This window comes from Oncorhynchus gorbuscha, linkage group LG05 (genome assembly GCF_021184085.1).
Source record: "Oncorhynchus gorbuscha isolate QuinsamMale2020 ecotype Even-year linkage group LG05, OgorEven_v1.0, whole genome shotgun sequence".
NCBI classification, from domain to species: domain Eukaryota; kingdom Metazoa; phylum Chordata; class Actinopteri; order Salmoniformes; family Salmonidae; genus Oncorhynchus; species Oncorhynchus gorbuscha.
In genome coordinates, this window is record NC_060177.1 from 14975959 (window position 1) to 15003913 (window position 27955).

The window sequence follows — 27955 nt, forward strand, 5'->3', positions numbered from 1 at the left end:
AACCTAGAGAGGAACCAGGCTCTGAGGGGTGGCCAGTCCTCTTCTGGCTGTGCCGGGTGGAGATTATAACAGAACATGGCCAAGATGTTCAAATGTTCATAAATGACCAGCATGGTCAAATAATATTAATCAAAGTAGTTGTCGAGGGTGCAGCAAGTCAGCACCTCAGGAGTACCAGTCAAAAGTGGCTCACTGACTCATTCAAGGGTTTTTCTTTATTTTCACTATTTTCTACATTGTAGAATAATAGTGAAGACATCAAAACGAGGAAATAACACAAATGGAATAATGTAGTAACCAAAAAAAGTGTTAAACAAATCTAAATCTATTTTATATTTTAGATACTTAAAAGTAGCCACCCTTTGCCTTGATGACAGCTTTGCACACTCTTGGTATTCTCTCAACCAGCTTCATGAGGTAGTCACCTGGAATGCATTTCAACAGGTGTGACTTGTTAAAAGTACATTTGTGGAATTTCTTTCCATCTGAATGCATCAGTTGTGTTGTGACAAGGTAGGGTGGTATACAGAAGACAGCCCTATTTGGTAAAAGACCAAGTCTATATTATGGCAAGAACAGCTCAAATAAAGAGAAGTCCATCATTACTTTAAGACATGAAGGTCAGTCAATCCGGAAAATTTGTTTTATGATGAAACTGGCTCTCAATGAGGACCGCCACAGGAAAGGAAGACCCAGAGTTACCTCTGCTGCAGAGGATAAATTCATTATAGATACCAGCCTCAGAAATCGGCAATTAACTGTATCTCAGATTGCAGCCCAAATAAATGCTTCACAGAGTTCAAGTAAAATACAAATCTCAACATCAACTGTTCAGAGGAGACTGCATGAATCAGGCTTTCATGGTCGAATTGCTGCAAAGGAACCACTACTAAAGGATACCAATAATAAGAAGAGACTTGCTTGGGCTAAAAAACAAGAACAAGGACATTAGACCAGTGAAAATATTTTCCTTTGGTCTGATGAGTCAAATTTGAGATTTTTGGTTCTAACCGCTGTGTCTTTGTGAGACGCAGAGTAGGTGAACGGATGATCTCTGCATGTGTTGTTCCCACCGTGAAGCATGGAGGAGGAGATGGGATGGTGCTTTGCTGGTGACACTGTCAGTGCTTTATTTAGAATTCAAGCACACTTAACTAGCATGGCTACCACATCATTCTGCAGCGATACACCATCCCATCTGGTTTGAACTTAGTGGGACTATAATTTGTTTTTGAACAGTACAATGATCCAAAACACACCTCCAGGCTGTGTATGGGTTATTTGACCAAGAAGTAGAGTGATGGTGCTGCATTGGATGACCTGGCCACCACAATCACCCGACCTCAACCCAATTGAGGTGGTTTGGGATGAGTTGGACTGATGAAGGAAAAGCAGCCAACAAGTGCTCAGCACATGTGGGAACTCCTTCAAGACTGTTGGAAAAGCATTCCTCATGAATCTGGTTGAGAGAATGCCAAGAGTGTGCAAAGCTGTCATCAAGGTAAAGGGTGGCTACTTTGAAGAATCTCAAATAACATATTTTTGGTTACTACATGATTCCATGTGTTATTTCATAGTTTTAATGTCTTCACTATTATTTTCCAATGTAGAAAATAGTAAAAATGAAGAAAAACCCTTGAAGGTGTGTCCAGAACTTTTGACTGGTACTGTATATCAAAGCTTTCTCAAAACGCACCCAACAGAAACCAAGTCACAGGACAAAAAGCTGATGATAATAATAAGAAAGGCCCCATAACTTCATTGTTGCAGTGGGGATGAATGAATGGATGGACGGCCCTCACAGTGCTGGGGGTTCGAAGACATTCTTCACCCTGAGTACCCATAATTCACTGGTGAAGACCTGGCGGTCACGGGGAACCTCTCTCTATATATATATAGTGGTAAAAATGCCTGAGGGAATACTGGGCTGAGAGCTAGCAGGCACAGGTTTGCGGAGCGCTCTAGTGCTTTAACTGGTCGTGTTTAAGAAACAAAAGTCAGGGGAAAACTTCATCAATCAGCTTGCTGTGTTTATGTTCCTGTGCCTTTAGCTAGAGTAATCCATCATGTTGTTTTGTGTTTTGAAACCTTTAGCGAGCATTATTCTCCGAATGGTTTCCATGGAAACAAAAGAACAGCAGAACGCAGACAGTGGAGCCTGTTGAATACTGAGTCTACTGAAACCTAATTAAACCTTCATAGAAATAGAAAAAATAAAAAAAGGTCAAATTAATCTACTGGTTCATTTTAAAAAGTACAATTTTGGTGGTTTTATGGAAATAAATGAATGTTTGAATCTGTCAGACTAAACTGAGATGAACTTTGGTCTCTCTTTCTCTCGCTAATATATCAACATTCATATAGTTTATGTTTGATTAGGAACAATGAAACTACTTCAGAACAAAATCCTGCAGAGATTCCAAAGTGTAGCTATCTTTCATCACAAAGTGTTTCTTATCCCTCCATATCTCAAATCATTATCAGAATCGTCTCTTAACATTGCGCGAGGCCATGTGTTTCGTTTTGTCTAAACGTCGTCTGTTGACGGCCCTTCACAGACGACCCCCAGCTTGCTTTTTGGGGAGATGCATTACCTGCGTGCAGAGAGATAGGGAGCAGTCGGAGTTCAAACACATTATGGCTGTGTGTGTGTGTGTGTGTGTGTGTGTGTGTGTGTGTGTGTGTGTGTGTGTGTGTGTGTGTGTGTGTGTGTGTGTGTGTGTGTGTGTGTGTGTGTGTGTGTGTGTGTGTGTGTGTGTGTGTGTGTGTGTGTGTGTGTGTGTGTGTGTGTGTGTGTGGCGCTGTCCCCCCAATCTAATCACTCTATCCTGCTGATTAAATAAACTCTTGTCTGAACCGAAGACAGGGACCCTGCATTTCCTGTCCTGAGCCTTGTTATTGGTTTCCCTGTGATGTGTGAGGGCTGGGCTGGGCTGTGTGTGCGTGTACATGTGCGTGTGTGTGACTGGGCTGGACTAGGAGGGTGGTACAGACATTTGTGGGTTGGTAGTGCGGGTGTTGTAGTCGTGTTGAGGGGTGGGTGTAGTGACTACTGGGATGGTTTCTAGCTTTCAACACCTGCATTAGGAATGCAGTTCAGATGGCCAGCCCTCCCTCCTTCCCTCCTCCAGAGGCTGAGAGGCCGTGCTAGGCGTCAACGCAGGCCGACGAGGTGTGCGAAAACTGTCTGTTTACAAGAATCATCTGGTCAGGGCGTAGCTCGGGTCAACAAGAGGGGACACATCAAAACAGAGGCGGGACACAGGGTTATGGGGGCAATAGTGGGGATGGAGGGGAGAGGGTGGGGGCTGTCTGTCCAGATATTCATCTGTAGTGTGTAGTCTGTGTGTGTTTGTCCCTGGTTGGTATTAATCTGTAATGTGTGGTCTGTGTGTGTTTGTCCCTGGTTGGTATTAATCTGTAGTGTGTGGTCTGTGTGTGTTTGTCCCTGGTTGGTATTAATCTGTGGTGTGTGGTCTGTGTGTGTTTGTCCCTGGTTGGTATTAATCTGTAGTGTGTGGTCTGTGTGTGTTTGTCCCTGGTTGGTATTAATCTGTGGTGTGTGGTCTGTGTGTGCTTGTCCCTGGTTGGTATTAATCTGTAGTGTGTGGTCTGTGTGTGTTTGTCCCTGGTTGGTATTAATCTGTAGTGTGTGGTCTGTGTGTGTTTGTCCCTGGTTGGTATTCATCTGTAGTGTGTGGTCTGTGTGCGTTTGTCCCTGGTTGGTATTAATCTGTAGTGTGTGGTCTGTGTGTGTTTGTCCCTGGTTGGTATTAATCTGTAGTGTGTGGTCTGTGTGCGTTTGTCCCTGGTTGGTATTAATCTGTAGTGTGTGGTCTGTGTGCGTTTGTCCCTGGTTGGTATTCATCTGTAGTGTGTGTGGTCTGTGTGCGTTTGTCCCTGGTTGGTATTAATCTGTAGTGTGTGGTCTGTGTGTGTTTGTCCCTGGTTGGTATTCATCTGTAGTGTGTGGTCTGTATGTGTTCATTCCCCTCCATGCTCTTTAGGTTCTTACCAGAGCCAGGGCCTGGTTCGTACCAGAGCCAGGGCCTGGGTCTGGTCTGCCCCTGAACGCAGGGTGTCCAGGCTGGGACCTTACAGCTGGGGCCCAGTGGCTGATTATGACCCCCCTCTACTGCTTTGGTGCCGTTGTCTCAGAAAGACACACACTAAGCTACACACACAGGCATACAACACACAGGAATGCACACATACACAGGAACATACACACACTACACATTATTACATATACATCCTTATAAACTTTGTGGTTTATGAAAGCTGATTGGCTGACAGTCGTGGAATGTCAGACCGTACACTATGGGTACGACAAAACCACCTCGGGGGTTTATGGTATATGGCCAATATACCACAGCTAAGGGGTTGTATCCAGGCACTCCGCATTGAGTCGTGCATTAGGACATCCCTTAGCTGTGGTATATTGGCCATAAGGAAGAAAAAGAAACGCACACCTATTTAGGCGAGGTGCTGGCTAGCGCAGTAGAAAACTTGAAAATAAAAGAGAGCCACACACTCTAGGAGCTCAGATGCAAAAATGTAATTACCAACGTTTGGACAGCCAAGCAGTCTATATCAGGGTATAATATTGGCCATATAACACACCCCCTCTGGGTTGGATTCTGGAGTAAACTTTGAACATTGTCATACTCAGAGCATAGGAACATTAGTTACACAAGAGACATGAGGGCTGAGTGCAGGGAAAAATCCGTTGTGACAGTACTAATAAGGGGAGAAAGTGTTGAAGGCTCATATCACTTAGTTCCCTGCTCAGCGAGAATGATGTAATGTTTAGAGATAAGGAGAAGACTCCACCCGCAGTGGGGTACCACCACAGGGGAAGCCATGTCTGAGTCTGAATACAGCTGTGTCCACCCTTAGGGAAGAATTACACTTGGTTAAGTTTCTCTAGTGTACCATAGCATTGTTGTATACTTGTTTCTGATTGGCTTGAAGGGCATTCTAGAGCATGCATTATTCCCAACGTTGCCAACTTTGAGACTTTTCAGACCCCTTCAGTGACTTTTATTGGTATATTCTAGCTACTATTCACACTGGCGTGTCATGGGACACACCTTCCACATTGTGCATTGTTTTCAATAGAATGCATAGGCCCTGGTTGATTATCCCTTACATAACATCCTCCCACACAAAACATATAATGTTTTGTGTGGGAGGGTGTTATGGGTGTATATGTAATAATATGTAGTGTGTGTGTGTCAACGTTCTAATAGGGGGTGCTTATATTTGTCCTGTTTCACTGCAGGTACAAGCGGGTAACCTGTACGAGTGTGAGGTGTGAAATGTACATCCCAACTCCCCCTGAGACACCCTCGGATAGCGGCTGTGTGTGTGTGTGTGTGTGTGTGTGTGTGTGTGTGTGTGTGTGTGTGTGTGTGTGTGTGTGTGTGTGTGTGTGTGTGTGTGTGTGTGTGTGTGTGTGTGTGTGTGTGTGTGTGTGTGTGTGTGTGTGTGTGTGTGTGTGTGTGTGTGTGTGTGTTTGTGTGTGTGTTTCTGAGAAAAAGGCACCGAAACAAAACAGCAGGGGGGGGGGTGTTACCATTACCAGAGAGGAGAGAGAGGTGGAACAGCTAAAATAAACACATAATGTTTTGTGTGGGAGGGTGTTATGGGTGTATATGTAATAATATGTAGGGTGTTCACCCACTCTGGGCGAAGAGGCGCTTTGGTTATGACATTTCACTTCCTTACGTTTATAAAATACATCTCTTAACAAGACAAATATTATTATTCATGTTCTGAATCGTTCAGTGGGGTGTTTCTTTAAAAGCTACATTTGCATGACATGACCCGGATTAAATGTAAAAGGCTTTGAAAAACAAAAGCTTGGTATTCGCTCAGTGCTCTGTTGACATTTCACAGAGGTACGCTTGTTTTTGTGAGAAAAGCGTATACTAAAATAAGAAAATACTTCATGTCCTGTCTCAAAATCCTTTTCCATCTGACCTCTATACTGTTTTATGTCCTGTGGATTCAAGAAGAGAGTTCAACGGGAAAGAGAACCTGTCAAGTAGCCAGTAGCCTTAATTCATGGACAGAGTCCAGCCTGGCAGACGCCATGCAATGTTACAGATTATTTCACCACTTTTTTTCTCTGGCTTCCATTGATTGAGTCACACTAATTCTGGCCCTCCTACAAGGTTCTGATAGAGACATGAGGTTTGGATCATTGATTGAGTCACACTAATTCTGGCCCTCCTACAAGGTTCTGATAGAGACATGAAGTTTGGACCATTGATTTAGTCACACCAATTCTGACCATCCTACAAGGTTCTGATAGAGACATGAGGTTTGGACCATTGGTTTTCCCTCATTATTAAACCCACTGAGCAAAATATGCGTTTTTGTGTGTGTGTGTGTGTGTGTGTGTGTGTGTGTGTGTGTGTGTGTGTGTGTGTGTGTGTGTGTGTGTGTGTGTGTGTGTGTGTGTGTGTGTGTGTGTGTGTGTGTGTGTGTGTGTGTGTGTGTGTGTGTGTGTGTGTGTGTGTGTGTGTGTGTGTGTGTGCGAGAGCACATATGTGTGTGTGCATTCCTGAGTATGCATGCCTGTGAGTGTGGCTAAGTGTGTGTCTTTCTGAGACAAGGGCACCAAAGCAGTAGAGATGGGTGGAACAGCTTAAAACAAACACATTATGTTTTGTGTGGGAGGTTGTTATGGGTGTATATGTCATAACATGTGTGTATAATATGTATTGTGTGTGTGTGTGTGGGGGGGGGGGGTAGACAGAGAGAACAGTGAGTGTGAGGCCTTGTTTATCTGAATGAATGGGCTCGGTCTCTGTTCTTATCCTGGACTGGGCCTCATCTAGGGGAAGGAAGTTACTGAGCTATCCAATCAAAGACACACGTCACCCTGATAGCTGCTAGGTCCAAGGACCCCTCACTACAAACAACCTCCAACACCCACGTCAGATCTGCAGACTATCTGAGGAATTCACTTCACATCACCTACGTTCCTACTCAAATTTCAACAATACTGATTCCTTTAAGGTTTTGTTTCACACAATTGAAAGTGTAACAGGGTGTGATTCTTGAACATGTGCCATCCAGACACGTGTGCTTGTTTTCACATTTCAACATTGTTGTGTGTGAGGTTCTGTTTACTGTTGTTGGTGGTTATCTGCTTACCTGTCTCTCCAGGTCTGTCTGTGCTGCTGTCTGTCTGTCAGGGCAGTTAGCAGGGTCTCTGCCATCTCTCTCCTGCCCTCCTCCGGTTGTCCCTCTTCCTCTACCGCTGCCAGTAAGAGTTGCGTCTGAAAGATAGGAAGTAAACAGGAAATTATGTATTAAAATTACATGGTTCCATATCTCGATTCTGTCTATGAATCCAAAGAAAACCATATCTCAGACTTATCAGGCCCAATTTGGCGCAGGCGGAGCTGTTCTGAACACTTCCTGACTCGCCTGTTCGAGGTAGAGACTCCCTGGACGTGTCATTTGACACTTCTATTTGTCCAGGATACATTATAGACACTATTCCCTGCATTATAGACACTATTCCCTGCATTATAGACACTATTCCCTGCATTATAGACACTATTCCCTGCATTATAGACGCCATTCCCTGCATTATTCCCTGCATTATAGACGCTATTCCCTGCATTATAGGGAATAGCGCCTATAATGCAGGGAATAGCGCCTATAATGCAGGGAATAGCATGTATAATGCAGGGAATAGCATATATAATGCAGGGAATAGCATATATAATGCAGGGAATAGCATCTATAATGCAGGGAATAGCGTCTATAATGCAGGGAATAGCGTCTATAATGCAGGGAATAGCGTCTATAATGCAGGAAATAGTGTCTATAATGCAGGGAATAGCGTCTATAATGCAGGGAATAGCGTCTATAATGCAGGGAATAGCGTCTATAATGCAGGGAATAGCGTCTATAATGCAGGAAGTAGCATATATAATGCAGGGAATAGCATCTATAATGCAGGGAATAGCGTCTATAATGCAGGAAGTAGCATCTATAATGCAGGAAGTAGCATCTATAATGCAGGAAGTAGCATATATAATGCAGGAAGTAGCATATATAATGCAGGGAATAGCGTCTATAATGCAGGGAATAGCGTCTATAATGCAGGGAATAGCGTCTATAATGCAGGAAGTAGCATATATAATGCAGGAAGTAGCATATATAATGCAGGAAGTAGCATATATAATGCAGGGAATAGCATCTATAATGCAGGGAATAGCGTCTATAATGCAGGGAATAGCATATATAATGCAGGAAGTAGCATATATAATGCAGGGAATGGCGTCTATAATGCAGGGAATAGCGTCTATAATGCAGGGAATAGAGTCTATAATGCAGGGAATAGCGTCTATAATGCAGGAAGTAGCATATATAATGCAGGAAGTAGCATATATAATGCAGGAAGTAGCATATATAATGCAGGGAATAGCATCTATAATGCAGAAAGTAGCGTCTATAATGCAGGGAATAGCGTCTATAATGCAGGAAGTAGCATATATAATGCAGGGAATAGCGTCTATAATGCAGGAAGTAGCGTCTATAATTCAGGAAGTAGCATATATAATGCAGGAAATAGCGTCTATAATGCAGGAAGTAGCATATATAATGCAGGGAATAGCATCTATAATGCAGGGAATAGCGTCTATAATGCAGGGAATAGCGTCTATAATGCAGGGAATAGCGTCTATAATGCAGGAAGTAGCATATATAATGCAGGGAATAGCATATATAATGCAGGAAATAGCGTCTATAATGCAGGGAATAGCATATATAATGCAGGGAATAGCGTCTATAATGCAGGAAGTAGCATATATAATGCAGGGAATAGCGTCTATAATGCAGGGAATAGAGTCTAATGCAGGAAGTAGCATATATAATGCAGGAAGTAGCATATATAATGCAGGAAGTAGCATATATAATGCAGGAAGTAGCATATATAATGCAGGGAATAGCGTCTATAATGCAGGAAGTAGCATATATAATGCAGGGAATAGCGTCTATAATGCAGGGAATAGCGTCTATAATGCAGGGAATAGCGTCTATAATGCAGGGAATAGAGTCTATAATGCAGGGAATAGCATCTATAATGCAGGAAGTAGCATATATAATGCAGGAAGTAGCATATATAATGCAGGAAGTAGCATATATAATGCAGAAAGTAGCATATATAATGCAGGGAATAGCATCTATAATGCAGGAAGTAGCATATATAATGCAGGGAATAGCGTCTATAATGCAGGAAGTAGCATATATAATGCAGGGAATTGTGTCTATAATGCAGGAAGTAGCATATATAATGCAGGGAATAGCATATATAATGCAGGAAATAGCGTCTATAATGCAGGAAGTAGCATATATAATGCAGGGAATAGCATCTATAATGCAGGGAATAGCGTCTATAATGCAGGGAATAGCGTCTATAATGCAGGGAATAGCGTCTATAATGCAGGGAATAGCGTCTATAATGCAGGAAGTAGCATATATAATGCAGGGAATAGCATCTATAATGCAGGAAGTAGCATATATATAATGCAGGGAATAGCGTCTATAATGCAGGAAGTAGCATATATAATGCAGGGAATAGCGTCTATAATGCAGGAAGTAGCATATATAATGCAGGGAATAGCGCCTATAATGCAGGGAATAGCATATATAATGCAGGGAATAGAGTCTGTAATGCAGAGAATAGCGTCTATAATGCAGGGAATAGCGTCTATAATGCAGGGAATAGCGTCTATAATGCAGGGAATAGCATATATAATGCAGGAAGTAGCATATATAATGCAGGGAATAGCGTCTATAATGCAGGGAATAGAGTCTATAATGCAGGAAGTAGCATATATAATGCAGGAAGTAGCATATATAATGCAGGAAGTAGCATATATAATGCAGGAAGTAGCATATATAATGCAGGAAGTAGCATATATAATGCAGGGAATAGCATATATAATGCAGGAAGTAGCATATATAATGCAGGGAATAGCGTCTATAATGCAGGAAGTAGCATATATAATGCAGGGAATTGCGTCTATAATGCAGGAAGTAGCATATATAATGCAGGGAATAGCATATATAATGCAGGAAATAGCGTCTATAATGCAGGAAGTAGCATATATAATGCAGGGAATAGCGTCTATAATGCAGGGAATAGCATCTATAATACAGGGAATAGCGTCTATAATGCAGGGAATGACTTAAATGTAAATGTAAATGAATAGCGTCTATAATGCAGGGAATAGCGTCTATAATGCAGGGAACAGCGTCTATAATGCAGGAAGTAGCATATATAATGCAGGGAATAGCATATATAATGCAGGGAATAGCGTCTATAATGCAGGAAGTAGCATATATAATGCAGGGAATAGCGTCTATAATGCAGGAAGTAGCATATATAATGCAGGGAATAGCGTCTATAATGCAGGGAATAGCATCTATAATGCAGGAAGTAGCATATATAATGCAGGGAATAGCGTCTATAATGCAGGGAATAGCGTCTATAATGCAGGGAATAGCGTCTACAATGCAGGAAGTAGCATATATAATGCAGGGAATAGCGTCTATAATGCAGGGAATAGCGTCTATAATGCAGGGAATAGAGTCTATAATGCAGGGAATAGCATATATAATGCAGGGAATAGCATATATAATGCAGGGAATAGCGTCTATAATGCAGGGAATAGCGTCTATAATGCAGGGAATAGCGTCTATAATGCAGGGAATAGCGTCTATAATGCAGGAAATAGCGTCTATAATGCAGGAAATAGCGCCTATAATGCAGGGAATAGCATATATAATGCAGGAAATAGCGTCTATAATGCAGGAAATAGCGTCTATAATGCAGGGAATAGCGTCTATAATGCAGGGAATAGCGTCTATAATGCAGGGAATAGCGTCTATAATGCAGGGAATAGCGTCTATAATGCAGGAAGTAGCATATATAATGCAGGAAGTAGCATATATAATGCATGAAGTAGCATATATAATGCAGGGAATAGCATATATAATGCAGGGAATAGCGTCTATAATGCAGGAAGTAGCATATATAATGCAGGGAATAGCGTCTATAATGCAGGGAATAGCATCTATAATGCAGGGAGTAGCATATATAATGCAGGGAATAGTGTCTATAATGCAGGGAATAGCATATATAATGCAGGAAATAGCGTCTATAATGCAGGGAATAGCATATATAATGCAGGGAATAGCATATATAATGCAGGGAATAGCATATGTAATGCAGGGAATAGCATATATAATGCATGAAGTAGCATATATAATACAGGGAATAGCATATATAATGCAGGAAATGGCGTCTATAATGCAGGGAATAGCATATATAATGCAGGGAATAGCATATATAATGCAGGGAATAGCGCCTATAATGCAGGGAATAGCATATATAATGCAGGGAATAGCGTCTATAATGCAGGGAATAGCATATATAATGCAGGGAATAGCATATATAATGCAGGGAATAGCATCTATAATGCAGGAAATAGCGCCTATAATGCAGGGAATAGCATATATAATGCAGGGAATAGCATCTATAATGCAGGAAATAGCGCCTATAATGCAGGGAATAGCATATATAATGCAGGGAATAGCGTCTATAATGCAGGAAATAGCGCCTATAATGCAGGGAATAGCATCTATAATGCAGGAAATAGCGCCTATAATGCAGGGAATAGCATATATAATGCAGGGAATAGCGTCTATAATGCAGGAAATAGCGCCTATAATGCAGGGAATAGCGTCTATAATGCAGGGAATAGCGTCTATAATGCAGGGAATAGCATATATAATGCAGGAAATAGCGTCTATAATGCAGGAAGTAGCATATAAAATGCAGGGAATAGCATCTATAATGCAGGGAATAGCGTCTATAATGCAGGGAATAGCATATATAATGCAGGGAATAGAGTCTGTAATGCAGAGAATAGCGTCTATAATGCAGGGAATAGCGTCTATAATGCAGGGAATAGCGTCTATAATGCAGGGAATAGCATATATAATGCAGGAAGTAGCATATATAATGCAGGGAATAGCGTCTATAATGCAGGGAATAGAGTCTATAATGCAGGAAGTAGCATATATAATGCAGGAAGTAGCATATATAATGCAGGAAGTAGCATATATAATGCAGGAAGTAGCATATATAATGCAGGAAGTAGCATATATAATGCAGGGAATAGCATATATAATGCAGGAAGTAGCATATATAATGCAGGGAATAGCGTCTATAATGCAGGAAGTAGCATATATAATGCAGGGAATTGCGTCTATAATGCAGGAAGTAGCATATATAATGCAGGGAATAGCATATATAATGCAGGAAATAGCGTCTATAATGCAGGAAGTAGCATATATAATGCAGGGAATAGCGTCTATAATGCAGGGAATAGCATCTATAATGCAGGGAATAGCGTCTATAATGCAGGGAATGACTTAAATGTAAATGTAAATGAATAGCGTCTATAATGCAGGGAATAGCGTCTATAATGCAGGGAACAGCGTCTATAATGCAGGAAGTAGCATATATAATGCAGGGAATAGCATATATAATGCAGGGAATAGCGTCTATAATGCAGGAAGTAGCATATATAATGCAGGGAATAGCGTCTATAATGCAGGAAGTAGCATATATAATGCAGGGAATAGCGTCTATAATGCAGGGAATAGCGTCTATAATGCAGAAAGTAGCATATATAATGCAGGGAATAGCGTCTATAATGCAGGGAATAGCATATATAATGCAGGGAATAGCGTCTATAATGCAGGAAGTAGCATATATAATGCAGGGAATAGCGTCTATAATGCAGGGAATAGCGTCTATAATGCAGGGAATAGAGTCTATAATGCAGGGAATAGCATATATAATGCAGGGAATAGCATATATAATGCAGGGAATAGCGTCTATAATGCAGGGAATAGCGTCTATAATGCAGGGAATAGCGTCTATAATGCAGGGAATAGCGTCTATAATGCAGGAAATAGCGTCTATAATGCAGGAAATAGCGCCTATAATGCAGGGAATAGCATATATAATGCAGGGAATAGCGTCTATAATGCAGGAAATAGCGCCTATAATGCAGGGAATAGCGTCTATAATGCAGGGAATAGCGTCTATAATGCAGGGAATAGCGTCTATAATGCAGGGAATAGCGTCTATAATGCAGGAAGTAGCATATATAATGCAGGAAGTAGCATATATAATGCATGAAGTAGCATATATAATGCAGGGAATAGCATATATAATGCAGGGAATAGCGTCTATAATGCAGGAAGTAGCATATATAATGCAGGGAATAGCGTCTATAATGCAGGGAATAGCATCTATAATGCAGGGAGTAGCATATATAATGCAGGGAATAGTGTCTATAATGCAGGGAATAGCATATATAATGCAGGAAATAGCGTCTATAATGCAGGGAATAGCATATATAATGCAGGGAATAGCATATATAATGCAGGGAATAGCATATGTAATGCAGGGAATAGCATATATAATGCATGAAGTAGCATATATAATACAGGGAATAGCATATATAATGCAGGAAATGGCGTCTATAATGCAGGGAATAGCATATATAATGCAGGGAATAGCATATATAATGCAGGGAATAGCGTCTATAATGCAGGGAATAGCGCCTATAATGCAGGGAATAGCATATATAATGCAGGGAATAGCGTCTATAATGCAGGGAATAGCATATATAATGCAGGGAATAGCATATATAATGCAGGGAATAGCATCTATAATGCAGGAAATAGCATATATAATGCAGGGAATAGCATATATAATGCAGGGAATAGCATCTATAATGCAGGAAATAGCGCCTATAATGCAGGGAATAGCATATATAATGCAGGGAATAGCGTCTATAATGCAGGAAATAGCGCCTATAATGCAGGGAATAGCGTCTATAATGCAGGGAATAGCATCTATAATGCAGGAAATAGCGCCTATAATGCAGGGAATAGCATATATAATGCAGGGAATAGCGTCTATAATGCAGGAAATAGCGCCTATAATGCAGGGAATAGCGCCTATAATGCAGGGAATAGCGTCTATAATGCAGGGAATAGCATATATAATGCAGGGAATAGCGTCTATAATGCAGGAAGTAGCATATATAATGCAGGGAATAGCGTCTATAATGCAGGAAGTAGCATATATAATGCAGGGAATAGCGTCTATAATGCAGGGAATAGAGTCTATAATGCAGGGAATAGAGTCTATAATGCAGGAAGTAGCATATATAATGCAGGAAGTAGCCTATATAATGCAGGAAGTAGCATATATAATGCAGGAAGTAGCATATATAATGCAGGAAGTAGCATATATAATGCAGGAATAGCATCTATAATGCAGGAAGTAGCATATATAATGCAGGGAATAGCGTCTATAATGCAGGGAATAGCGTCTATAATGCAGGGAATAGCGTCTATAATGCAGGGAATAGAGTCTATAATGCAGGGAATAGCATCTATAATAAAGGAAGTAGCATATATAATGCAGGAAGTAGCATCTATAATGCAGGAAGTAGCATATATAATGCAGGAAGTAGCATATATAATGCAGGAAGTAGCATATATAATGCAGGAAGTAGCATATATAATACAGGGAATAGCATATATAATGCAGGGAATAGCGTCTATAATGCAGGAAATAGCGCCTATAATGCAGGGAATAGCGTCTATAATGCAGGGAATAGCGTCTATAATGCAGGGAATAGCATATATAATGCAGGGAATAGCGTCTATAATGCAGGAAGTAGCATATATAATGCAGGGAATAGCGTCTATAATGCAGGAAGTAGCATATATAATGCAGGGAATAGCGTCTATAATGCAGGGAATAGAGTCTATAATGCAGGGAATAGAGTCTATAATGCAGGAAGTAGCCTATATAATGCAGGAGGTAGCCTATATAATGCAGGAAGTACCATATATAATGCAGGAAGTAGCATATATAATGCAGGAAGTAGCATATATAATGCAGGGAATAGCATCTATAATGCAGGAAGTAGCATATATAATACAGGGAATAGCGTCTATAATGCAGGGAATAGCGTCTATAATGCAGGGAATAGCGTCTATAATGCAGGGAATAGCGTCTATAATGCAGGAAGTAGCATATATAATGCAGGGAATAGCATCTATAATGCAGGAAGTAGCATATATATAATGCAGGGAATAGCGTCTATAATGCAGGAAGTAGCATATATAATGCAGGGAATAGCGTCTATAATGCAGGAAGTAGCATATATAATGCAGGGAATAGCGCCTATAATGCAGGGAATAGCATATATAATGCAGGGAATAGAGTCTGTAATGCAGAGAATAGCGTCTATAATGCAGGGAATAGCGTCTATAATGCAGGGAATAGCGTCTATAATGCAGGGAATAGCATATATAATGCAGGAAGTAGCATATATAATGCAGGGAATAGCGTCTATAATGCAGGGAATAGAGTCTATAATGCAGGAAGTAGCATATATAATGCAGGAAGTAGCATATATAATGCAAGAAGTAGCATCTATAATGCAGGAAGTAGCATATATAATGCAGGAAGTAGCATATATAATGCAGGAAGTAGCATATATAATGCAGGAAGTAGCATATATAATACAGGGAATAGCATATATAATGCAGGAAGTAGCATATATAATGCAGGGAATAGCGTCTATAATGCAGGAAGTAGCATATATAATGCAGGAATTGCGTCTATAATGCAGGAAATAGCATATATAATGCAGGGAATAGCATATATAATGCAGGAAATAGCGTCTATAATGCAGGAAGTAGCATATATAATGCAGGGAATAGCATCTATAATGCAGGGAATAGCGTCTATAATGCAGGGAATAGCATCTATAATGCAGGGAATAGCGTCTATAATGCAGGGAATAGCGTCTATAATGCAGGGAACAGCGTCTATAATGCAGGAAGTAGCATATACAATGCAGGGAATAGCATATATAATGCAGGAAATAGCGTCTATAATGCAGGAAGTAGCATCTATAATGCAGGGAATAGCGTCTATAATGCAGGGAATAGCATCTATAATGCAGGAAATAGCGTCTATAATGCAGGAAGTAGCATATATAATGCAGGGAATAGCATCTATAATGCAGGGAATAGCGTCTATAATGCAGGGAATAGCATCTATAATGCAGGAAATAGCATCTATAATGCAGGGAATAGCGTCTATAATGCAGGGAATAGCGTCTATAATGCAGGAAGTAGCATATATAATGCAGGGAATAGCATCTATAATGCAGGAAGTAGCATATATAATGCAGGGAATAGCGTCTATAATGCAGGAAGTAGCGTCTATAATGCAGGGAATAGCGTCTATAATGCAGGGAATAGCGTCTATAATGCAGGAAGTAGCATATATAATGCAGGGAATAGCATATATAATGCAGGAAATAGCGCCTATAATGCAGGGAATAGCGTCTATAATGCAGGGAATAGCGTCTATAATGCAGGGAATAGCGTCTATAATGCAGGGAGTAGCTTCTATAATGCAGGGAATAGCGCCTATAATGCAGGGAATAGCGTCTAAAATGCAGGGAATAGCGCCTATAATGCAGGGAATAGCGTCTATAATGCAGGAATTAGCATATATAATGCAGGGAATAGCGTCTATAATGCAGGAAGTAGCATATATAATGCAGGGAATAGCGCCTATAATGCAGGGAATAGCATATATAATGCAGGGAATAGAGTTTGTAATGCAGAGAATAGCGTCTATAATGCAGGGAATAGCGTCTATAATGCAGGGAATAGCGTCTATAATGCAGGAAGTAGCATATATAATGCAGGGAATAGCATATATAATGCAGGGAATAGCGTCTATAATGCAGGAAGTAGCATATATAATGCAGGGAATAGCGTCTATAATGCAGGAAGTAGCATATATAATGCAGGGAATAGCGTCTATAATGCAGGGAATAGAGTCTATAATGCAGGGAATAGAGTCTATAATGCAGGAAGTAGCATATATAATGCAGGAAGTAGCATATATAATGCAGGAAGTAGCATATATAATGCAGGAAGTAGCATATATAATGCAGGAAGTAGCATATATAATGCAGGGAATAGCATCTATAATGCAGGAAGTAGCATATATAATGCAGGGAATAGCGTCTATAATGCAGGAAGTAGCGTCTATAATGCAGGGAATAGAGTCTATAATGCAGGGAATAGCGTCTATAATGCAGGGAATAGCATCTATAATGCAGGGAATAGAGTCTATAATGCAGGGAATAGAATCTATAATAAAGGAAGTAGCATATATAATGCAGGAAGTAGCATCTATAATGCAGGAAGTAGCATATATAATGCAGGAAGTAGCATATATAATGCAGGAAGTAGCATATATAATGCAGGAAGTAGCATATATAATACAGGGAATAGCATATATAATGCAGGAAGTAGCATATATAATGCAGGGAATAGCGTCTATAATGCAGGAAGTAGCATATATAATGCAGGGAATTGCGTCTATAATGCAGGAAATAGCATATATAATGCAGGGAATAGCATATATAATGCAGGAAATAGCGTCTATAATGCAGGAAGTAGCATATATAATGCAGGGAATAGCATCTATAATGCAGGGAATAGCATATATAATGCAGGGAATAGCGTCTATAATGCAGGGAATAGCATATATAATGCAGGGAATAGCATATATAATGCAGGGAATAGCGTCTATAATGCAGGGAATAGCGCCTATAATGCAGGGAATAGCATATATAATGCAGGGAATAGCGTCTATAATGCAGGGAATAGCATATATAATGCAGGGAATAGCATATATAATGCAGGGAATAGCATCTATAATGCAGGAAATAGCATATATAATGCAGGGAATAGCATATATAATGCAGGGAATAGCATCTATAATGCAGGAAATAGCGCCTATAATGCAGGGAATAGCATATATAATGCAGGGAATAGCGTCTATAATGCAGGAAATAGCGCCTATAATGCAGGGAATAGCGTCTATAATGCAGGGAATAGCATCTATAATGCAGGAAATAGCGCCTATAATGCAGGGAATAGCATATATAATGCAGGGAATAGCGTCTATAATGCAGGAAATAGCGCCTATAATGCAGGGAATAGCGCCTATAATGCAGGGAATAGCGTCTATAATGCAGGGAATAGCATATATAATGCAGGGAATAGCGTCTATAATGCAGGAAGTAGCATATATAATGCAGGGAATAGCGTCTATAATGCAGGAAGTAGCATATATAATGCAGGGAATAGCGTCTATAATGCAGGGAATAGAGTCTATAATGCAGGGAATAGAGTCTATAATGCAGGAAGTAGCATATATAATGCAGGAAGTAGCCTATATAATGCAGGAAGTAGCATATATAATGCAGGAAGTAGCATATATAATGCAGGAAGTAGCATATATAATGCAGGGAATAGCATCTATAATGCAGGAAGTAGCATATATAATGCAGGGAATAGCGTCTATAATGCAGGGAATAGCGTCTATAATGCAGGGAATAGCGTCTATAATGCAGGGAATAGAGTCTATAATGCAGGGAATAGCATCTATAATAAAGGAAGTAGCATATATAATGCAGGAAGTAGCATCTATAATGCAGGAAGTAGCATATATAATGCAGGAAGTAGCATATATAATGCAGGAAGTAGCATATATAATGCAGGAAGTAGCATATATAATACAGGGAATAGCATATATAATGCAGGGAATAGCGTCTATAATGCAGGAAATAGCGCCTATAATGCAGGGAATAGCGTCTATAATGCAGGGAATAGCGTCTATAATGCAGGGAATAGCATATATAATGCAGGGAATAGCGTCTATAATGCAGGAAGTAGCATATATAATGCAGGGAATAGAGTCTATAATGCAGGAAGTAGCATATATAATGCAGGGAATAGCGTCTATAATGCAGGGAATAGAGTCTATAATGCAGGGAATAGAGTCTATAATGCAGGAAGTAGCCTATATAATGCAGGAGGTAGCCTATATAATGCAGGAAGTACCATATATAATGCAGGAAGTAGCATATATAATGCAGGAAGTAGCATATATAATGCAGGGAATAGCATCTATAATGCAGGAAGTAGCATATATAATACAGGGAATAGCGTCTATAATGCAGGGAATAGCGTCTATAATGCAGGGAATAGCGTCTATAATGCAGGGAATAGCGTCTATAATGCAGGAAGTAGCATATATAATGCAGGGAATAGCATCTATAATGCAGGAAGTAGCATATATATAATGCAGGGAATAGCGTCTATAATGCAGGAAGTAGCATATATAATGCAGGGAATAGCGTCTATAATGCAGGAAGTAGCATATATAATGCAGGGAATAGCGCCTATAATGCAGGGAATAGCATATATAATGCAGGGAATAGAGTCTGTAATGCAGAGAATAGCGTCTATAATGCAGGGAATAGCGTCTATAATGCAGGGAATAGCGTCTATAATGCAGGGAATAGCATATATAATGCAGGAAGTAGCATATATAATGCAGGGAATAGCGTCTATAATGCAGGGAATAGAGTCTATAATGCAGGAAGTAGCATATATAATGCAGGAAGTAGCATATATAATGCAAGAAGTAGCATCTATAATGCAGGAAGTAGCATATATAATGCAGGAAGTAGCATATATAATGCAGGAAGTAGCATATATAATGCAGGAAGTAGCATATATAATACAGGGAATAGCATATATAATGCAGGAAGTAGCATATATAATGCAGGGAATAGCGTCTATAATGCAGGAAGTAGCATATATAATGCAGGGAATTGCGTCTATAATGCAGGAAATAGCATATATAATGCAGGGAATAGCATATATAATGCAGGAAATAGCGTCTATAATGCAGGAAGTAGCATATATAATGCAGGGAATAGCATCTATAATGCAGGGAATAGCGTCTATAATGCAGGGAATAGCATCTATAATGCAGGGAATAGCGTCTATAATGCAGGGAATAGCGTCTATAATGCAGGGAACAGCGTCTATAATGCAGGAAGTAGCATATACAATGCAGGGAATAGCATATATAATGCAGGAAATAGCGTCTATAATGCAGGAAGTAGCATCTATAATGCAGGGAATAGCGTCTATAATGCAGGGAATAGCATCTATAATGCAGGAAATAGCGTCTATAATGCAGGAAGTAGCATATATAATGCAGGGAATAGCATCTATAATGCAGGGAATAGCGTCTATAATGCAGGGAATAGCATCTATAATGCAGGAAATAGCATCTATAATGCAGGGAATAGCGTCTATAATGCAGGGAATAGCGTCTATAATGCAGGAAGTAGCATATATAATGCAGGGAATAGCATCTATAATGCAGGAAGTAGCATATATAATGCAGGGAATAGCGTCTATAATGCAGGAAGTAGCGTCTATAATGCAGGGAATAGCGTCTATAATGCAGGGAATAGCGTCTATAATGCAGGAAGTAGCATATATAATGCAGGGAATAGCATATATAATGCAGGAAATAGCGCCTATAATGCAGGGAATAGCGTCTATAATGCAGGGAATAGCGTCTATAATGCAGGGAATAGCGTCTATAATGCAGGGAGTAGCTTCTATAATGCAGGGAATAGCGCCTATAATGCAGGGAATAGCGTCTAAAATGCAGGGAATAGCGCCTATAATGCAGGGAATAGCGTCTATAATGCAGGAATTAGCATATATAATGCAGGGAATAGCGTCTATAATGCAGGAAGTAGCATATATAATGCAGGGAATAGCGCCTATAATGCAGGGAATAGCATATATAATGCAGGGAATAGAGTTTGTAATGCAGAGAATAGCGTCTATAATGCAGGGAATAGCGTCTATAATGCAGGGAATAGCGTCTATAATGCAGGAAGTAGCATATATAATGCAGGGAATAGCATATATAATGCAGGGAATAGCGTCTATAATGCAGGAAGTAGCATATATAATGCAGGGAATAGCGTCTATAATGCAGGAAGTAGCATATATAATGCAGGGAATAGCGTCTATAATGCAGGGAATAGAGTCTATAATGCAGGGAATAGAGTCTATAATGCAGGAAGTAGCATATATAATGCAGGAAGTAGCATATATAATGCAGGAAGTAGCATATATAATGCAGGAAGTAGCATATATAATGCAGGAAGTAGCATATATAATGCAGGGAATAGCATCTATAATGCAGGAAGTAGCATATATAATGCAGGGAATAGCGTCTATAATGCAGGAAGTAGCGTCTATAATGCAGGGAATAGAGTCTATAATGCAGGGAATAGCGTCTATAATGCAGGGAATAGCATCTATAATGCAGGGAATAGAGTCTATAATGCAGGGAATAGAATCTATAATAAAGGAAGTAGCATATATAATGCAGGAAGTAGCATCTATAATGCAGGAAGTAGCATATATAATGCAGGAAGTAGCATATATAATGCAGGAAGTAGCATATATAATGCAGGAAGTAGCATATATAATACAGGGAATAGCATATATAATGCAGGAAGTAGCATATATAATGCAGGGAATAGCGTCTATAATGCAGGAAGTAGCATATATAATGCAGGGAATTGCGTCTATAATGCAGGAAATAGCATATATAATGCAGGGAATAGCATATATAATGCAGGAAATAGCGTCTATAATGCAGGAAGTAGCATATATAATGCAGGGAATAGCATCTATAATGCAGGGAATAGCATCTATAATGCAGGGAATAGCGTCTATAATGCAGGGAATAGCGTCTATAATGCAGGGAATAGCGTCTATAATGCAGGGAATAGCGTCTATAATGCAGGGAATAGCGTCTATAATGCAGGGAATAGCATATATAATGCAGGGAATTGCGTCTATAATGCAGGAAATAGCATATATAATGCAGGGAATAGCATATATAACGCAGGAAATAGCGTCTATAATGCAGGAAGTAGCATATATAATGCAGGGAATAGCATCTATAATGCAGGGAATAGCGTCTATAATGCAGGGAATAGCATCTATAATGCAGGGAATAGCATCTATAATGCAGGGAATAGCGTCTATAATGCAGGGAATAGCGTCTATAATGCAGGAAATAGCGCCTATAATGCAGGGAATAGCGTCTATAATGCAGGGAATAGCGTCTATAATGCAGGGAATAGCATATATAATGCAGGGAATAGCGTCTATAATGCAGGGAATAGCTTCTATAATGCAGGGAATAGCGTCTATAATGCAGGAAGTAGCATATATAATGCAGGGAATAGCATATATAATGCAGGAAATAGCGCCTATAATGCAGGGAATAGCGTCTATAATGCAGGGAATAGCGTCTATAATGCAGGGAATAGCGTCTATAATGCAGGGAGTAGCTTCTATAATGCAGGGAATAGCGCCTATAATGCAGGGAATAGCGTCTATAATGCAGGAATTAGCATATATAATGCAGGGAATAGCATATATAATGCAGGGAATAGCGCCTATAATGCAGGGAATAGCGCCTATAATGCAGGGAATAGAGTCTATAATGCAGGGAATAGCGTCTATAATGCAGGGAATAGTGTCTATAATGCAGGGAATAGCGCCTATAATGCAGGGAATAGCGTCTATAATGCAGGAAGTAGCATATATAATGCAGGAAGTAGCATCTATAATGCAGGGAATAGCGTCTATAATGCAGGGAATAGCATCTATAATGCAGGAAATAGCGTCTATAATGCAGGAAGTAGCATATATAATGCAGGGAATAGCATCTATAATGCAGGGAATAGCATCTATAATGCAGGGAATAGCATCTATAATGCAGGGAATAGCATCTATAATGCAGGGAATAGCATCTATAATGCAGGGAATAGCGTCTATAATGCAGGGAATAGCGTCTATAATGCAGGAAGTAGCATATATAATGCAGGGAATAGCATCTATAATGCAGGAAGTAGCATATATAATGCAGGGAATAGCGTCTATAATGCAGGAAGTAGCATATAAAATGCAGGGAATAGCGTCTATAATGCAGGAAGTAGCATATATAATGCAGGGAATAGCGCCTATAATGCAGGGAATACCATATATAATGCAGGGAATAGAGTCTGTAATGCAGAGAATAGCGTCTATAATGCAGGGAATAGCGTCTATAATGCAGGGAATAGCGTCTATAATGCAGGAAGTAGCATATATAATGCAGGGAATAGCATATATAATGCAGGGAATAGCGTCTATAATGCAGGAAGTAGCATATATAATGCAGGGAATAGCGTCTATAATGCAGGAAGTAGCATATATAATGCAGGGAATAGCGTCTATAATGCAGGGAATAGAGTCTATAATGCAGGGAATAGAGTCTATAATGCAGGGAGTAGCATATATAATGCAGGAAGTAGCATATATAATGCAGGAAGTAGCATATATAATGCAGGAAGTAGCATATATAATGCAGGAAGTAGCATATATAATGCAGGGAATAGCATCTATAATGCAGGAAGTAGCATATATAATGCAGGGAATAGCGTCTATAATGCAGGAAGTAGCGTCTATAATGCAGGGAATAGCGTCTATAATGCAGGGAATAGCGTCTATAATGCAGGAAGTAGCATATATAATGCAGGGAATAGCATATATAATGCAGGAAATAGCGCCTATAATGCAGGGAATAGCGTCTATAATGCAGGGAATAGCGTCTATAATGCAGGGAATAGCGTCTATAATGCAGGGAGTAGCTTCTATAATGCAGGGAATAGCGCCTATAATGCAGGGAATAGCGTCTATAATGCAGGAATTAGCATATATAATGCAGGGAATAGCGTCTATAATGCAGGAAGTAGCATATATAATGCAGGGAATAGCGCCTATAATGCAGGGAATAGCATATATAATGCAGGGAATAGAGTCTGTAATGCAGAGAATAGCGTCTATAATGCAGGGAATAGCGTCTATAATGCAGGGAATAGCGTCTATAATGCAGGAAGTAGCATATATAATGCAGGGAATAGCATATATAATGCAGGGAATAGCGTCTATAATGCAGGAAGTAGCATATATAATGCAGGGAATAGCGTCTATAATGCAGGAAGTAGCATATATAATGCAGGGAATAGCGTCTATAATGCAGGGAATAGAGTCTATAATGCAGGGAATAGAGTCTATAATGCAGGAAGTAGCATATATAATGCAGGAAGTAGCATATATAATGCAGGAAGTAGCATATATAATGCAGGAAGTAGCATATATAATGCAGGAAGTAGCATATATAATGCAGGGAATAGCATCTATAATGCAGGAAGTAGCATATATAATACAGGGAATAGCGTCTATAATGCAGGAAGTAGCGTCTATAATGCAGGGAATAGCGTCTATAATGCAGGGAATAGCGTCTATAATGCAGGGAATAGCGTCTATAATGCAGGGAATAGAGTCTATAATGCAGGGAATAGAATCTATAATAAAGGAAGTAGCATATATAATGCAGGAAGTAGCATCTATAATGCAGGAAGTAGCATATATAATGCAGGAAGTAGCATATATAATGCAGGAAGTAGCATATATAATGCAGGAAGTAGCATATATAATACAGGGAATAGCATATATAATGCAGGAAGTAGCATATATAATGGAGGGAATAGCGTCTATAATGCAGGAAGTAGCATATATAATGCAGGGAATTGCGTCTATAATGCAGGAAATAGCATATATAATGCAGGGAATAGCATATATAATGCAGGAAATAGCGTCTATAATGCAGGAAGTAGCATATATAATGCAGGGAATAGCATCTATAATGCAGGGAATAGCATCTATAATGCAGGGAATAGCGTCTATAATGCAGGGAATAGCGTCTATAATGCAGGGAATAGCGTCTATAATGCAGGGAATAGCGTCTATAATGCAGGGAATAGCGTCTATAATGCAGGGAATAGCGTCTATAATGCAGGGAATAGCATATATAATGCAGGGAATTGCGTCTATAATGCAGGAAATAGCGTCTATAATGCAGGGAATAGCATATATAATGCAGGAAATAGCGTCTATAATGCAGGAAGTAGCATATATAATGCAGGGAATAGCATCTATAATGCAGGGAATAGCGTCTATAATGCAGGGAATAGCATCTATAATGCAGGGAATAGCATCTATAATGCAGGGAATAGCGTCTATAATGCAGGGAATAGCGTCTATAATGCAGGAAATAGCGCCTATAATGCAGGGAATAGCGTCTATAATGCAGGGAATAGCGTCTATAATGCAGGGAATAGCATATATAATGCAGGGAATAGCGTCTATAATGCAGGGAATAGTGTATATAATGCAGGGAATAGCGTCTATAATGCAGGACGTAGCATATATAATGCAGGGAATAGCATATATAATGCAGGAAATAGCGCCTATAATGCAGGGAATAGCGTCTATAATGCAGGGAATAGCGTCTATAATGCAGGGAATAGCGTCTATAATGCAGGGAGTAGCTTCTATAATGCAGGGAATAGCGCCTATAATGCAGGGAATAGCGTCTATAATGCAGGAATTAGCATATATAATGCAGGGAATAGCGCCTATAATGCAGGGAATAGCGCCTATAATGCAGGGAATAGCGCCTATAATGCAGGGAATAGCATATATAATGCAGGGAATAGCATCTATAATGCAGGAAGTAGCATATATAATGCAGGAAGTAGCATATATAATGCAGGGAATAGCATCTATAATGCAGGGAATAGCGTCTATAATGCAGGGAATAGCATCTATAATGCAGGGAATAGCATCTATAATGCAGGGAATAGCGTCTATAATGCAGGGAATAGCGTCTATAATGCAGGAAATAGCGCCTATAATGCAGGGAATAGCGTCTATAATGCAGGGAATAGCGTCTATAATGCAGGGAATAGCATATATAATGCAGGGAATAGCGTCTATAATGCAGGGAATAGTGTATATAATGCAGGGAATAGCGTCTATAATGCAGGAAGTAGCATATATAATGCAGGGAATAGCATATATAATGCAGGAAATAGCGCCTATAATGCAGGGAATAGCGTCTATAATGCAGGGAATAGCGTCTATAATGCAGGGAATAGCGTCTATAATGCAGGGAGTAGCTTCTATAATGCAGGGAATAGCGCCTATAATGCAGGGAATAGCGTCTATAATGCAGGAATTAGCATATATAATGCAGGGAATAGCGCCTATAATGCAGGGAATAGCGCCTATAATGCAGGGAATAGCGCCTATAATGCAGGGAATAGAGTCTATAATGCAGGGAATAGCGTCTATAATGCAGGGAATAGTGTCTATAATGCAGGGAATAGCGCCTATAATGCAGGGAATAGCGTCTATAATGCAGGGAATAGCATATATAATGCAGGAAGTAGCATATATAATGCAGGAAGTAGCATATATAATGCAGGGATAGCATATATAATGCAGGAAATAGCGTCTATAATGCAGGGAATAGCGTCTATAATGCAGGGAATAGCGTCTATAATGCAGGAAATAGCGACTATAATGCAGGGAATAGCATATATAATGCAGGGAATAGCGTCTATAATGCAGGGAATAGCATATATAATGCAGGGAATAGCGTCTATAATGCAGGGAATAGCATATATAATGCAGGGAATAGCATATATAATGCAGGGAATAGCGTCTATAATGCAGGGAATAGCATATATAATGCAGGGAATAGCATATATAATGCAGGGAATAGCATCTATAATGCAGGAAATAGCGCCTATAATGCAGGGAATAGCATATATAATGCAGGGAATAGCATCTATAATGCAGGAAATAGCGCCTATAATGCAGGGAATAGCATATATAATGCAGGGAATAGCGCCTATAATGCAGGGAATAGCGCCTATAATGCAGGAAACAGCGCCTATAATGCAGGGAATAGCGCCTATAATGCAGGGAATAGCGCCTATAATGCAGGGAATAGCGCCTATAATGCAGGGAATAGCGTCTATAATGCAGGGAATAGCGTCTATAATGCAGGGAATAGAGTCTATAATGCAGGGAATAGAGTCTATAATGCAGGGAATAGTCTATAATGCAGGGAATAGAGTCTATAATGCAGGGAATAGTCTATAATGCAGGGAATAGCGTCTATAATGCAGGGAATAGCATATATAATGCAGGGAATAGAGTCTATAATGCAGGGAATAGAGTCTATAATGCAGGGAATAGCATATATAATGCAGGGAATAGTCTATAATGCAGGGAATAGCGTCTATAATGCAGGGAATAGAGCCTATAATGCAGGGAATAGCGTCTATAATGCAGGGAATAGAGCCTATAATGCAGGGAATAGCGTCTATGATGCAGGGAATAGCGTCTATAATGCAGGGAATAGAGCCTATAATGCAGGGAATAGAGCCTATAATGCAGGGAATAGTGTCTATAATGCAGGGAATAGAGCCTATAATGCAGGGAATAGAGCCTATAATGCAGGGAATAGCGTCTATAATGCAGGGAATAGCGCCTATAATGCAGGGAATAGCGTCTATAATGCAGAGAATAGCATATATAATGCAGAGAATAGCATCTATAATGCAGGGAATAGCGTCTATAATGCAGAGAATAGCATATATAATGCAGGGAATAGCGTCTATAATGCAGAGAATAGCATATATAATGCAGGGAATAGCGTCTATAATGCAGGGAATAGCGTCTATAATGCAGGGAGTAGCATATATAATGCAGGGAATAGAGTCTATAATGCAGGGAATAGCGTCTATAATGCAGGGAATAGAGTCTATAATGCAGGGAATAGCGTCTATAATGCAGGGAATAGCGTCTATAATGCAGGGAATAGCGCCTATAATGCAGGGAATAGAGCCTATAATGCAGGGAATAGCGTCTATAATGCAGGGAATAGAGCCTATAATGCAGGGAATAGCGTCTAAAATGCAGGGAATAGAGCCTATAATGC

At 39.8% G+C, this 27955-nt stretch overlaps 1 protein-coding gene across 2 annotated transcripts in view; it reads right to left on the reverse strand.

The window, feature by feature from the left end:
- The window catches only part of LOC124035554 (alpha-ketoglutarate-dependent dioxygenase FTO-like), a 331688-nt gene that overhangs the window by 225247 nt on the left and 78486 nt on the right, over positions 1-27955 (reverse strand). For both annotated transcript variants that reach the window (XM_046349024.1, XM_046349022.1), the window contains exon 8: positions 7168-7292. In XM_046349024.1, the coding sequence (XP_046204980.1) occupies positions 7168-7292 (125 nt within the window). The remainder of the gene's footprint in view (positions 1-7167; positions 7293-27955) is intronic.